Source organism: Onychostruthus taczanowskii, unplaced genomic scaffold, assembly GCF_017590055.1.
Source record: "Onychostruthus taczanowskii isolate IOZ18803 unplaced genomic scaffold, ASM1759005v1 scaffold64, whole genome shotgun sequence".
Classification (NCBI taxonomy): domain Eukaryota; kingdom Metazoa; phylum Chordata; class Aves; order Passeriformes; family Passeridae; genus Onychostruthus; species Onychostruthus taczanowskii.
Window position 1 is genome coordinate 3,104,353 of NW_024504122.1, and position 14,345 is coordinate 3,118,697.

General features: G+C 55.2%; 4 protein-coding genes across 4 annotated transcripts; 2 read left to right on the forward strand and 2 right to left on the reverse strand.

The window, feature by feature from the left end:
* On the forward strand, positions 1-1,299 carry CHCHD10 (coiled-coil-helix-coiled-coil-helix domain containing 10). Its single transcript, XM_041420283.1, has 4 exons — positions 1-74; positions 155-338; positions 515-659; positions 1,042-1,299. Exons 1-4 carry the CDS (start codon positions 19-21, stop codon positions 1,059-1,061), a joined length of 405 nt encoding a protein of 134 aa, XP_041276217.1. The 5' UTR covers positions 1-18; the 3' UTR covers positions 1,062-1,299.
* CUNH22orf15 (chromosome unknown C22orf15 homolog) lies at positions 1,251-7,108 on the reverse strand. The gene is made up of 5 exons (XM_041420282.1): positions 5,170-7,108; positions 4,033-4,119; positions 3,648-3,773; positions 3,310-3,384; positions 1,251-2,862 (listed from the first exon to the last, which is right to left on the reverse strand). The coding sequence occupies exons 1-5, from the start codon at positions 5,192-5,194 to the stop codon at positions 2,708-2,710; spliced, it is 468 nt and encodes a 155-aa protein (XP_041276216.1). The 5' UTR covers positions 5,195-7,108; the 3' UTR covers positions 1,251-2,707.
* Positions 7,109-7,119: 11 nt separating this feature from the next.
* VPREB3 (V-set pre-B cell surrogate light chain 3) lies at positions 7,120-8,103 on the forward strand. The gene is made up of 2 exons (XM_041420284.1): positions 7,120-7,235; positions 7,458-8,103. The coding sequence occupies exons 1-2, from the start codon at positions 7,187-7,189 to the stop codon at positions 7,784-7,786; spliced, it is 378 nt and encodes a 125-aa protein (XP_041276218.1). The 5' UTR covers positions 7,120-7,186; the 3' UTR covers positions 7,787-8,103.
* A 685-nt stretch (positions 8,104-8,788) lies between these two features.
* SPRING1 (SREBF pathway regulator in golgi 1) lies at positions 8,789-14,331 on the reverse strand. Its single transcript, XM_041420281.1, has 5 exons — positions 14,131-14,331; positions 13,398-13,554; positions 11,873-12,024; positions 11,251-11,364; positions 8,789-10,283 (listed from the first exon to the last, which is right to left on the reverse strand). The coding sequence occupies exons 1-5, from the start codon at positions 14,239-14,241 to the stop codon at positions 10,200-10,202; spliced, it is 618 nt and encodes a 205-aa protein (XP_041276215.1). The 5' UTR covers positions 14,242-14,331; the 3' UTR covers positions 8,789-10,199.
* Positions 14,332-14,345: the final 14 nt, after the last annotated feature.

Here is a 14,345-nt window from a genome sequence, read left to right on the forward strand (position 1 = left end):
CGGGGCGCGCTCACAGCCATGGCGCGCGGCAGCAGGAGCGTGTCCCGGCCCGCCGCGGCCCCGGCGCCCGCCAGGTACCGGCCCCGGCTGGGCTCGGCGGGCACACCGCGGCACGCGCCCTGTGCCGCCCGCCATGACTCCCTTCTCTCCGCAGCCCGGCCCCAGCGGCCCCGGCGCCCGTGGCGCAGCCGGCGCAGCCCGGGCTGATGGCGCAGATGGCGAGCACGGCGGCCGGCGTGGCCGTGGGTTCCGCCGTGGGACACGTCGTGGGCAGCGCCATCACCGGCGTCTTCAGCGGTGGCTCCTCCGAGCCCGCCAAGGCGGCGGCGCCCGCCCAGGTGCGAGCGGAGCCGGGCTGTGCCCTTGGGCCGCCCTTGGGCGGGGGGCGGCGGGAGCGGGGCCGGGCGGGACGGACGGACGGACGGACGGGCAGCCGTACCCGCTCGAGGGGACGGGAGCGCGCTGGAAGAGGCGCCGCTGCCCCCGGGCGCCCTGACCGGGCCCGTGGCCGCAGGAGCCCCGGGCCGTGCTGCAGCAGTCGCCGTACGGACCGTGCCACTATGAGATGAAGCAGTTCCTGGAGTGCGCCACCAACCAGAGAGACCTGACGCTGTGCGAGGGCTTCAACGAGGCGCTGAAGCAGTGCAAGTACAGCAACGGTGAGCGCAGGAGGGAGCTGCTGCCAGCGCAGCACCCCCGAGGCCTTGAAGCTTGCAGAAGCGGTCTTCTGGGGGTATAGCGCCCTTTTGGGCTTTAGTAGGAAGCAGTTGTGTCTTTCCCGTGTCCTAAAGAGAAAAAGGCAGCTGGAAAGGGAAGGAGAAATGATTTTGGCTATGTCTCTGTGAAGGTTGGGAGGCTGTGTAGGTACCCTCTGAGTCATGGGCAGCGTGCTGCTCTCCCTGGCTGACTCTCTCATTCCTGCTGCATTTGGTACAAGCTGTTGTCAGTGGTTAGGTTATGATCTGGTTACACTGGGTGAGTGCTTTTGCTCCAGCTGCTGGATCACGTTCGTAATGCTGACCTTCTGCTTCTTCCCTGTAGGTGTTTCTTCTCTCCTGTGAAGAATTTGCCCCCTTGCAGGGAAGAGGATCGTGGTGTAGAGCCCTGCTCTCCACAGGGAGTGGAAGGACAGACAGGGAGTGAGCTGGAGGGAGCAGACTGACCAGACACAGGAGTATTCTAGTGGTAATTCACTTCTGAACTAGTAGGGAAGGAAAGGAATGATTGGACCCAAGGGTCTTCAGTGTTCAGATAGCACTGTATTTATTACAGAGAAATAAAAGAATTTATTTAGACCTATCACCTGTGCACATTCTTTATTTAATTCTCAAGCTAAGATCAAGCTACCAAAGCATTAACATTGTCAGCCACAGGACAAGGCACAAGTTTGTACTTCCTGCAAACAGGGGTGCAGCCTAGCAGGGACTGGGCCTGCATGACTTGGCAGAAGGGGATCCAGACACTGGCTGCCCTCCAGGCAGAGGAGAGGCTGCAGTGAGGTAAGCCAACATGTGTCCCATGGTATTTTCAGTGACAAATTACTTTTCTATAGATATCCTCTTCCTGAGTCCCTGTCCTGCCCTCAGAGCTGAGAGTGTGACCTGTCTGGCTGTGGGACTTGGGTACAGTTGGCTGATCTGACTTTGAAGCTTTAGCAGGTTATGCAATGTTCTCAAGGTCACTGGCATCAGAGGAAGTTTGGAGCTGCTTTCCTCTTCCAGTCACCTTGGCAGCTCAGCCTCGTGATTGCTGCCCGTGGACTGGCCTCTAGCAGGACACCGTGTTCCTCACGCTGGTCTAAAAGGGAATTCTGAGGTTTCAGCTGGAGTTTTAATGGCACAGCAGTGAAGCCAGGACACTTTCAGGTGCTTAACTGAGGCATTTTTCATGGCAGAATGAGTCTTTTAACCTTTTGATCTCTGAGTGTTGAATAAAGGGCGAGTTCTCAGCCCCTTGCTGGGATCTGTGAGGAAATCCAAGTCTAGATGGTAAATGCTGTCAGCAGATACTGGAGGCTGATGTTGAAAATCCTGCCCCTTCTAAATGTCAGAGTCTTAAGTTCTTGGTAGAGATGTCCTGAGCTGTGCCTGGCCTTATCAGGGGTGTCTTGTGGTCTCCTTAGACAGCCAAGGGAAAAACTAGATGCCAGAGATTAAAAGCTGAAGTGCTCTGTGTGCTGAGCTGTCCTGTGTGAGCAGGGAGGAACCACTCCAAAGCGGTTCAACTCCCTTTGAGAAACAAGGGTATTAGGCTGTTGGTGAGTTGCTCTGGGTGGAGAAGCTGTTAAGGAGAAGCAGCAGCAGGTGTCTTCTGCCTTTCACCCATCTTGGCAGTGCTGCTTCTGCAGCTCTGTGGCCTGGCTGTCTCTGGAGCAGCTTTTCCTGGTGATTGCAGTGGGCAGTCCCTGCAGGGCCACCCCAGAGCTGCAGTGGGAAGCAGGCCCAGCCAGTGACAGGAGTGCAGGTGCAGGCCATGCCAGGGAACACGAGAGCCCTGAAGCAGGAGGATGGTGCCTGTGCCTGGCTGTGATGCTGGGATTGTCAGGGTGCAGCCTGGGATGTGCTAGTGAGGCTCTGGGGGGGCAGGGGGTCCCAGGGAGAGGGGCTCAGTAGCAGGGGACTCTTGCTGTGCTGGAATGAGAACCTGGGCAGGTGTTTGGGCCCTGGTGGAGGCTGTGCTGCCTGGTGACCAGCAATGGGTCTGTTCCTCACTTAGGGGTGCTCTTGTGTTCCAAGCTCCTCTTGCTCTGTGAGGTGGTCCTGTTCCTGCCTCGGGTGCTGGTGTGAGGCTGAGCCCTCTGCAAGCAGCCCTTCTTCCTCTGCTCTGTCCTCTGAGTCTTCTCTGAGAGCTGCTGCAGCCGATCTGTGGAGTGACCAAGCCCCTCCAGAGTCGTGTTTTCCTGCTGTGTTGGTCAGTTGCCCATTATATGTTGGGCAAGGCACTGCCAACCTGTGAGACTACAGCCTAGGAGAAACACTTGAGGGTCTCCCAATTTCTCCTGATGTCCTTCCCCCCCCCCCCCCCCCCCCCATTTGTTCCAAGGAGATGTCCCTCTTTGCCAGGGGGACAAGCTGGGCAGGGCTCTGCCTGGTGTGGGGTGTCACTCTAAACTGGGAGTGATCCTGCACAGCAGCCCTGCTTGTCCCCTCCCTTGGTGCCTGAATGCACTCATTGCCCCCAAGAGCCCTGAAGGAGCACAGGGGGATCAGAGGAGAGTCCCACAGGACTGTATGAGGGCTGAGGTGGAACAGGAGTCATGCCTGCACCCCTGACTCCTCTGTGGAGGTGAGGTGGGTGCCTGGCTCTTACCTGGGAGGTCAGGGTAGTGTTTCCCCAGGTCCTCAAGCAAGGATTCATAGCAGATGGCTTCAGAGTTTTCTTGTCCTGGCAGCAGAATGGGAGAAATGGATTAGTCTCTCTCCTGGCTGTAAACTGAAGGCTTGCAACTGGGGCAGGTGGTTCTGCCCAGGAGAAGATCTTTCTCCCTTGGACAAACAAAGGCTCAGCTCTAGCTGTTCATCTGAGTTGGCTTCTGCCTCCTCAGAGCTTCTGTGCTGTGTCCAAGTGGCTGCTGAGCAGAGCCCTCCCCAGAGCTGCCCCCAGAGCAGACCCTTCCTGCCCCGGGGCTGTCTGCACAGGGAACTCACGGGCAGCTCTGACGAGGATGTAGCGCTGCCTTCCCTGCAGGTATTTACTGGCATAGTCAGATGCAGGATCTTCCACTTTGCTCAGGTTCATCAGGGTGCCTTTTTCATCCACAAGATCGATGCAGTCTGGAGAGAGAGATGTGGTGAAGAAAGGCCAGACTGTCCCTGTGGGGCCAACATGAGCCTGAGGGGTTTAGAGGCGTTTTCCTTGGCAAGTTACACTTAGAACAGAATCTGCTGACATCTGGGGAGTGGGAGGTTTGCTGACCCTTTCCCTGTGCTTTGGGATGTTCTGTGATTCCCATGTGACCCATTTGTTACCCTGTGTTGTTCCTCTAAGGGTGAGTGGCAGTCCCTTGATGACCACAGCCCAGAGCACTCGTACCTTCAGGCCTGCACTGACACTTCCACTTCAGGTGGCCTGTGAGGGTCTGGACAGAGCAGAGCAGGTTCACCATCTCTTGGCAGTTGGCTGCAAACAGGGAATGAGATCTGAGACAGGAGCGTGGTCACCCCAAACCCAGGGACCACATGGGCATGGCAGGAGGCACAGCAGGTGGCTCAGAGGTGCCCACTGTGGCCAGCAAAGGCAGGACCCCTGTGGCATCAGCAGGGCCTCGAGTAGCTGCATTTCAGCCATGGCTGCTGGTAGAGGGTGCTGAGAGGTGCCCCAGGGTCCAGGGGAGAAGATGAGCACTTCATTTGGGGAAAATGATTCTGATTGATAAAGTGTCTCTATCCTTCAATTTGTTTCATCAAGCATGAGTATGAAAAAGCAGTGAGCCCTTGTCCTTGCCAGTGCCCTCCTACGAGCTGGTCCCAGTCACAAGGGGCAAGAGCTGGAGGTTGTGGCTGAGTCACCCGGGGATATTTTGGCCATGAACTATGACTGAGTTTGGCACAATTGAGAAATCCCCCAGGGCTGACACACGTCAGTAGTCAGAGCTGGGGATCCAATTCAAATAGCAGAGGGAGCAAAGGCTTAGGACTGTGTGTGTCTGATGGCTTCAGCCATGAGTGTCTGGGGTAAGGCCAAGGCTTTCAGCCAACTGGGTAAGGTCAGGATAGGGGCTGCTCATTCCTTCCCACAAATTCCTGCTCTCTGAAACTGGGAGCCAGGATTTCAGTCAGGGAGCCCTTCCTACACAGCCCAGAACAGAGGAGCTCTGCTAGCAGCTGGCACTTGTGCCCCGTGGCTCTTCTCGTTGTGTCTAGATAAGCAGGGCCCCCTCCGGTGGTTTCCCAGAGTTGCCAGGCTGGAAACTTATCCTCACCTCCAGCCTCCCTCCCTGTGCTTAACTCAGCTCTGCTGGAGTGGTTTCCCTCTGTGATTTGGAGTGTAGGGTAACAGATCTCCCTTTTCTAAAAGCAGTGGAGGTGCAGGATGCTGCTGTGCCTGGCAGAGCTCTCCTGCCTGTTCCCTCAGCACATTGCTGTGCACCAGGTGCTGCGTCCCTCCCTGCCCCTTGTGGGGGTGACGAGGGTGGCCCAGGTGTCCGGGTGTCCGGCTACCCCCACCTACCTCCGAATCTCACGGTGGCGAACATGGTGCTGCCGTGCCCCTGGCAGGGCTGTGGGGCCGGGTCCCGTCCTGCAGGCAGCGCTGGGAGCTGCTGGAGAGCCCCGGGCACACGGGCTGCATCCCCACTGACGCTGTTGTGGTTTCAGTAGCCAGATTGCCCAGCAACAGCGAACGGCCCCTGCAGATTCTCGAGCCTCCTGCGGGGGGAGAAGGGAGGCAGAGCAAGGGCTGAGCTAAACAACAGCCTCTTGGGGAGGCTGCCTGCTCCATGTGGTCCCAGATCCTCTGAATTTACGACTTTTTGTAGTCTCGTGCTATTTCCTGCCCCCCCTGCCATTTGTCCTGCAGCTCATCTGGGCTGTGGTGGTGCCACATCTGTTCACCCTGCTCCTAACTGAGCCCAGCACTGCTGCAAGGCCAGCCCGGCTTCCTCTGTGACATGGCTGGATGCCACTGGAAAAATCCCCCCGAGGACCCTGCCTGTGCTGCTCCTACTCTGGAGCAGGAGGCACTGGGGTTTTGCAGCCCCGTGGTGGACACGGTCATGTGCTGGCTGCATCTTCTGTTTGGTGCCCAAATGTTGCTGTGCAAGTGTTCCTGCAGTCAGGGCCCTGTAGCATCATCCCCTTTTCCTGAGGAAAACATGAGTGAAATCATGTCCCTGGGCTGCTCAGCAGATGGGGAGGCTGAAATGGTGGGAACCAGTAACAACACTGATGTGCTGCATTATCCAGTGGGGATAATGTCACTGCTCTGAGGACAAATTCCCTTTCTCTGCATCAGGGAGGTGATTTCCCTCTGTCTAGCCAGGTTTCATTTCACAGTCAGTCTAATCCCTGGACTTGACCTGCTCAGCACTTGGGACAAGGTGTGTGTGTGACACTCCTCCCTTGGGACACGTGCAGGAGACTTGTGTTCATCTTGCCACCACTTGGCAGAATGTGGGGAGTGCTGGTGGGCAGAAAGGGAGCTGTACCTGCAGGGTGCTCCTACCTGCCAGAGCTCATGAAACACAAACTGCTGACATCTGCAGGGACAAACCCTGGGGCCTTGAGGCCTTGGGGCTCTGTGGGAGCTGCAGAGGGAGGGAGTGGCTGTCCCTGGGTGGTGATGAGGTGACACTGGCAGGGGCTGAGCCTGCCTGTGGAGGGCAGGAGGTGCCCAGCGGCTCTGGCACATGAGAAGTGCCCCCTGCCCTCACCGTGGGGACAGGCTGGGCTGGTGGCCGTGTGACGCAGTGGCCCCGTGACAGGTGTCACAGGCAGGAGTGGCTTCACGCTGGCTGAGCTGGTGGCCGTTGGCTGTAACAGTCTGCTGTCCTTCCGCACCAGCTGTGCTGCAGCCACCTCTGCCCCGCTCCCTGGGGACACACACCTCCTGCCCGCTGGCCTCAGCAGCCACCCAACACAGCTGCTGCTCCTGAGGTGGCCCTGGCCAAGAGGCAGCACCCTCAGCAGCTCCCAGCCCCTGCTTCAAGTTATGCTGAGACCCTGCCCAGTCATTCCTGTCACCGTCATGGAGCTGCAGGAAGGGAGCAGCAGCTTTCCTTCTGTTGTTTCTGTGATGGGACAGCTGCCTCCCATCGCCCGTTCTCCCTGGTGGCCCCCGGCCTGCTGCCTCCCCAGGGCATCCTTGGCACGGTGTGGCTCAGGCTCCTGGCCTCCTGCATGCCTGGCAGCAGAGGGCCTGAGTGTGAGAGCGCAGGGAAACCTCTCTGCTCCTCCCAGCAGCCAAGAGAGATGGTCAGCGATGCCACCCCAGTGCCCAGGGCACGGGGTGGTGGGGTGAGCTGTGGGTGTGCTGGTGCAGCTGAAGGAAAAGGGCTGAGGTGAGGGTGGGTGGCTGTCACCCCCTCCTGAAGCCCAGCTGCAGAAGAGCGAGCAGCCCCGGGGAGCTGAGTCCCTGAGCCCCCCGTGTCATTTACATACACCCCGCCAGTGGCCACGGCACAGCAGCCGGGCTTTGTGCAGCACCCCAGAGCTGCTCTGGAACAGCCTCCCTTCCTCTGCCTCCTGCCATGGCCCTGGGATTCACAGTCCTGCTCCTGCTGGGGACGCTGGGCACAGGTAAGGGTGCTGCGGCAGAATCAGCTCTGCCTGGGGGCACTGCAGGGTGGAGGGCAGGCTGGGCTCTCCAGGGGGGTTGGTTTGAGTAGGGCGTTTTGCTCCGGGGCTTGTGATGGGATGAGCAGGGTGGTGGTTGGGAAATGGCGTTGCCTCATTTTGGGGGCTGAGGGTGATGGGGGACACATCCCAGCCCATCACTAACTGCATCCCTGGCGCGTGCAGCTGGCAGGGCGCAGCCCGTGCTGAGCCAGCCGCGCTCCGTGTTCGTGCAGCCCGGGCAGAGCGCTCGGCTCTTCTGCACCCTGAGCCCGCAGTACAACATCAGCCACTTCGGCATCTCCTGGTACCAGCAGCGCCCAGGGCACTCCCTCAGGTATCTGCTCTACTACAACTCCGAGCGGGACAAGCACAAGCCTGCCAAGACTCCCGAGCGCTTCTCGGCCAGCAAAGACCTCGCCAGCAACGCCTGCATCCTCACCATCGCCGCCGCCTGCCAGGACGACAACGGCACCTACTACTGCGCCCTGTCCCCTGCCCTCAGGTGGCTCTAGAGAGGCTCCTGAAGCTTTCCGTGCTTCCCCTGGCCACCCTCTCTCAGCAGGGAGAGCAGCAGCCCTGGGAGGGATGGGAAAAATCCATCTTTGCATGCTTGAGCAGCCCCGGCAGCGCTGCCTCGTGCTGGGCAGTGCAGCAAACTCCTCTTTGTCCCTCACGGGGCATCAGACAGGCGGGCACGGGCACAGAGCAGCCGCCTGCTGCAGCGGGGGGATGAGGGCTCAGCTGTCCTGGGCTCTTCCAGCACCTGGCACGAGGCAGCCTCGACCCGGCTGGGGCTTCCGCAGAGTTTAAATAAAGGTGATAAAGGTGATAAAGGCTGATCCTCACCCCGCGGCTCGTGTGGTGTCCCCGGGCCAGGAGGGCGGGCAGGAGCGGCTGCGGGCCGGGAGGGGTCCCTGGGCCGGGGGGAGCCCTCACCCACCCCTGGAGCAGCCCCTGCTCCCACAGCACAGCTCCCGAGGGGACAGGGACACGCGTGCCCCCGCGGGGACTCTGTGGGGACGTTTTCTCAGAGAAGATGAGAGGTTTTCCCACCGAATTGGGGAAAATGCCGGGAAGGGGGCACTGCGCATGCTCAGCTCGGCGGCGGCATTTAGGCCCCAAAGGCGGGCTCTGCTGCCACGTGAGGCGCGGCCGGCGCTACCATTGGCTCGGGGAAAGACAAAACCAGGCGCGTCACTGCTGTGGGGACGTTTTCTCAGAGAAGTTGAAAGGTTTTCCCACAGAACCAGGGAAAATGCCCGGAAGGAGGCACTGCGCATGCTCAGCTCGGCGTGCGCACGGCGGCAGCTTTTAAGCCCCAAAGGCGGGCCCTGCTGCCACGTGAGGAGCGGCCGGCGCTACCATTGGCTCGGGGAAAGACAAAACCAGGCGCGTCACTTCCGGAACACCTCAGTGCGCGTCAGGGCCCCGTGGTGTTCGGAGCGGGCTCCTGCCCTGCTCTTGTGCTCAGCATGTGCGAAAAGCCCCGCTATGAAAAGTCCACAAAGGAGACAGAGGAGTCCTGCAACTTTATTCGAATAAAGGGAGAGAGTCCACTATGCCATACCACCGTGGGGTCTCTGTCGAGATTTCGGAGGACGTGGCCTCCTTATTCCTAAACTCCCGGCCGCAGGTTGCCGTCTTCCTTACCCCGCTGGCTGAGCTACGGTGGCAGGAGGTGGGCACTGGATTGTGTAAAGCAAGCATGGGATAATGAATTCTTGTCTTCTTAACTGAGTCCTGTTTAATATGTTTGTCAAAGGGGAAGATCAGCTCGAATTTGGTGCAAGGGGGTTCCAAGGGCTAAAAGGAAGCTGCAGTTTGCTGCCTGAGATGCAGATGTAAAACATTTCAGGATCTGCCTGAGAGCTGGAACAGCTGGCAGAGCCATCGTGCCTCCTGCACGGGAGCAGTGTGGAAAGGCACAGGCAGCTCTGGGAAAGGTGCTGTGGAGAGCTCAGCTCCACCCTCTGGGCTCCTGCACAACCAGGAGTGAGTTTGAAATACCAAGGCCTGAACAAGTTCAAGCAAACAAATCTTCCCTGCTCCCTGTCAGCAAGTGGACAGCAGAGAGCTGCTCACAGAACTGGACTCCTCTTTGAGGAAACTGCTGCAGAGTAACAAGGAAAGTGTTTAGAGACAATAAACATCCCATCCTGGGTAGATCCCTGCTCTTCTCTTGTGCTGTGGGACTGTGGCAGAACAACTCCATTGGAGTTCTGAATGGTTAAACTCACTAAGAGGAACATAAGTACTATAGTGACAAATCCCAATACAATTCCTTTAGACTAAGGAGGGAAAAAAAACCCCTACCAACTTTAGCCAGGATCTAAAATATTCCTTCTAGCTGACACAGCAAAGCAGGGACTGAAAGGCATCCACAACTAGCTATGCAAAGCATCCGTACTTTCAGCCAGTGACCCATATAAAATGAATAAATAATTCATAATTACATATGTAGTGTACACCATGCATGTCAAGAAGGGTTCCAGAGAGAGAAGCACAGCAGGCATGCTTTGCCCTCTGAAAGGAAAAGTCCTCCAGTTACTGCTGTCACTCTGGAAGGTCTCTGGACTGCAGAGACACAACTGGACCTCCATTTACAGCTGCAAAGCCACGTTAGATATTCTCCCATGATGTTCTATAGCCTGGATTGACTCCATGATTCCTGAAATTCAGAGGAAGTATTCAACTAATGCACTGCACAGTAGCACAGTACCAGCACTCCAAAGCAGGTGCACAATAAGCTGAAGAAAGCAGGATCCAGTCCCAGAAGTTCCTTACTTCCTCTCTTCACCTCAGGGTTTGCCCCCACATACAAGGCAAGCTTTTTACACGGAGGCTTTGGTAAAGCAACAGCTGCTGTCTTGTCCTTTTGGGTTCAAGGCTCCAGTTCCTTCCTCCTGCTGCTCAGATGTGCAGCCCTCAAACAGGCAGGAGCTCTGGGGGGTACTCCCCATAGCAGTATTTGGCAATGGGGTCTCTGTAGGTGTTCTCATGCTGCACGCTCTGCCAGGAAAGGAGGAGAAGCTTTAACAAGAGACACACAGTGAAACAAGGCATCCCTTCACTGAGGGACAAAACCCACAGTGTTTATGCACAGGCAAAAAAAAAAATCCCAAATTCTTCTACACATCAGAGTGTCTTTGGATCAAAGAACTCTGCATTGCCAGCACACAAGAGCCAGCTGATGCATTACAGCACTGCAATGTTGAACCAGAACCTCCTTTTCAAGAGAGTACCCAAGTAGGTGGGAAAAGATTTCATTAAAAAAAAAAATAGATCTGTTCAGGCAGTATCATCATCAAATGTTCTAAGCATGCAGAGCACAATAAAGTTGCAACTTGAGACATGTGCATTTTTCTGGACAAAAGGCAGAGTTCAAATTTTATGGGGAAAAAATCCCAGTAACTTTGGAGACATTTGGAACTCTATCCTTTGTCTGCAGTTCATTCCCATTGCTACCTGAAATACTGAAGCTGCAGGACATGGCCAAAAGCACTTTCTAAAAGAGCCACTGCTTGCTTAGAGCAAGACTTCTAACAAAATCACATGGCTAACAGAAGTTCACCTCTGTCCTTAACAAGCAGAGAAATTACAACACAGTTTTCGAGTTACCATGCAGGTGATTGTCAGCACATGGTGAGTCTCCAGCTGTACCAAAAATAAAGAGCATTCTGAGGCTACTGAACAGCTTGAACAGCTCTCACTGTCTTCATCCTAATGAGATCTTCCCCAGAACTCATCTCAGATCTCCACTGGTCACTGAACTCAGTCTCTTTTTAGTTAAGCCCCTCTTTTCTACAGAGAATGTGCAACTCATCCTGCTCTAAATGCGTGCTTTGCCTTCAGACTGGCTCTCAGCCATAGCTTGAGCTTTTGTGAAAATACAAACGCAATGCACCAGCCATTCACAGCATTGAGCCCCATTTCCCAAGGGCAGTTTTTGGGCCCTGGCCATGTGCTGGTGCCTCACCTGTGATGAAGTCCTACACTTGGCCAGACACAGCTCGAAGTGATCTTCCACTGCCATGAAGAGGTTCTGGAATGCAATCGCTGCCCGGTTCAAGAACCGCTCCAGGAGGTGTTGCTGAAGTGGTCAGCAAAGAGAAGGCAAAAAATCAGAAACACTCTGCTTCAGCAAGGAGTAATCAAAGCCCACCCCAACCTACAGAGCTCAGGTATCAGAGGAATAGTAAGCAACTCCACTTAGGATTTCTAGGAAGCACTGAAAGGGTAATGCCTCAGAACCCCAGCAGCAGGACAAGAATCGAAGAGAAGCTCACAGAATATGGGGAAATGCCAATTACAAAACTAATAGTGACTGCAGTAACTCTTCTCCAACCCTTCAGCAAATGCAACTCAACTGAAGCTGAAACACTTTTCAAGGCTCCCAGTATTTCCTCCCAAAGGTGGGAAGGATTAGTTTTGTTAAAGTTTTCTTTATAGCTTGCCATATGCTCCTTGGAGGCTTTCCTCATCATTCCAAGAAAAGGAACTGTCCCTCTAAGGGAAAAGCTCCTCACAAAGAAGCACTTTTAGCCACAGAGGGGCCCCAGCAGCTGAGAACACCTGGAAAGCAGGGGGAAGTCCATCACCTTGCTGGGCTGCAGGCAGCAGGACACGCAGAACTCGTAGACGCTGCAGCAGCCGTTGGGCAGGCAGCTGTCACAGCTGTGCAGCTTGGTGCTGGGCACGTGCACATCGCAGCAGCCGTTCACCAGCAGGTCCTTCCTCTCACAGATGTAGCCTGGAAAACAGCAACGGGCGTGACAAGTGGCAAGGCACACCCCTCTGTATGTTCTGTGGAAATCGCGGTGAGGATCACGTTCCTTAAGAACAGGTTTGTTTGTCATTTAGTAGGTTATGATCCCCCTCAGTCCTGTGCAGCCTTTCTTTGAAATGGAGGACCTGCCGTTCACCAGCAGGTCCTTCCTCTCACAGATGTAGCCTGGAAAACAGCAACGGGCGTGACAAGTGGCAAGGCACACCCCTCTGTATGTTCTGTGGAAATCGCGGTGAGGATCACGTTCCTTAAGAACAGGTTTGTTTGTCATTTAGTAGGTTATGATCCCCCTCAGTCCTGTGCAGCCTTTCTTTGAAATGGAGAGCAGCGTTTCAAACAGCCTGGTGTTACCTGCACAGCTATCACATCCTGCTCTAATACGTGCTCTATATGCACCATGAGTATTTAAATGCAGATTATTTAACTTCTGAGTAATTTTGGGCACAGTTCCTTGTGAAAGGGGGAATGGGCTGGCATTGACTATACTGGAAAAAAAAACCACGACACACGATTTTGCAATGGGTCTGTCTCTGGATAATTCTCTTACAGTTCAGTATGAAGAGACTTAGATTTAACCATGCAGGTCAGTGTAATATTCATTGCTGGGTGGAATCCTTAACAGTATGGAAATGTGGTGTATATCCTTATGGAAATGGTACTACCACAGTGTTAGACTGTGAAAGATCTGTAATTTTTAGAGATCTTATGAACTGCCACTAACCGTAAGGCAGTGCCAAATTTAACATTGATGCAAATCACAGAAGATATGGTGGGTTGTCTACAGCCTTGATTTGTGGCCAAGAAAGATCCAGGTCTAAGCAACAAGCACAGCCTAGGGCAGGAAAGGGTCTTTAATTTCTACCATTTAAAAGAAGTGGTTAATAACCTTGGGTTTACAAGGGTCAGATAAGCTCGTTAACTGTGACTGAGCACTAATTACACCAGCCCTGAGCTGCCTCCATTCAAGGCCAAGGTTTCCTCAGATGCTCTCCCTAACCCCCTGACAGCAGGAGCATGCTGCAGGGAGACCCAAAGAGCTCTGCAAGCAACCACAGCAAACTGAGCAGGACCCAATGTCCGGGTTCTGTGCAAAGGTAACTGGAAGTTTTTGACTTTTAGGCGGCCACAGTCACACCCACACAGCCCTGGACCTGAGTCTGGTGTGCACAGAACCAAAGCAGCAGCATCTGCAGCCACAGTGAAATTCAGCCATCCAGAGAACGGGCCAAGGGCCAAGTGAAAATGCCTTAATAAAGAGCAGTTGTTGCATCAAAGTGCCATCAGCAATCAGAGAGGCAAAGCAGCACTGCCACATGCAGAATAAATATCAACTGTACCCAGTTCATCTGTAATGAGGAGCTTGCCCTGCACAGAGTTCCTGCACTGGTTGCTCAGCTGACTGCTGTTCCCCGAGCTGAACTTCACCTTCCACAGGATGGGCTGCTCATGCTCCTGCACTTGGAGGAGACTCCGATCTCTCACCATCCTCTCTTCCTGCAAGGAAAAACAGGAATGCAACCAAACATACCAGTTCCTCCTGCCACTTCAATCCACGTGTCTCTCCCAGGATTAAAGATGTCAAGTACTTGTAAACTCCCCAGCACAGGAAACTCCAGCATCAATGGTGAAAACAATTTACTACTTGTAGTATTTTACTTCATACTTCAACAGGAAGACACACACTTCAGTAAAGTCAGGGTATTCCAGTTCACCATGGATCAGCTAACGCAGCTGAACTCAGTCACTACAACCACAAAAGTAGTATATTTTATATTAAATAACCACAGCTGAAAATATTTCTCTTTCATGAGCCCTTTGCCAGTGGAATCACCACTCCCGAAAGACACAACAGCAACTACCAAACCCAGTGGAGACTTTCTTTTCCCAGTTTCGGTTCAAACCGCTATAGCTGTCAAACAGAGAATCAGGCATTCCTATTTCAAACTCCATTAAATGTTCATAACGCCATTGGTACGGCAGCGTTACCCAGGGGTGCGGTGACAGCACCTGAAGAACGAGAGCCACCGTGGGGTAAGGGATGTTTCACCCGGGGCCGCGGCCGGCACTGACCTGCTTGAAGGTGCTGCTGATGAAGTAAACGAGCGAGAGCCCGAAGACGACGCCGAGGACCCACCGCTTCCTGAGCAGCCGCCGCCAGAGCACGGCCCCGCAGGGCACCATGGCCGGGCGAGGGGCAGCGCGGGCCCGGGGCCGGCATCACCGGCGGGCGCGCAGCGAGCGGCGCCGAGCCCCGCGCGGCCCGAGCGCTTCCGCCGGCGGGGCGG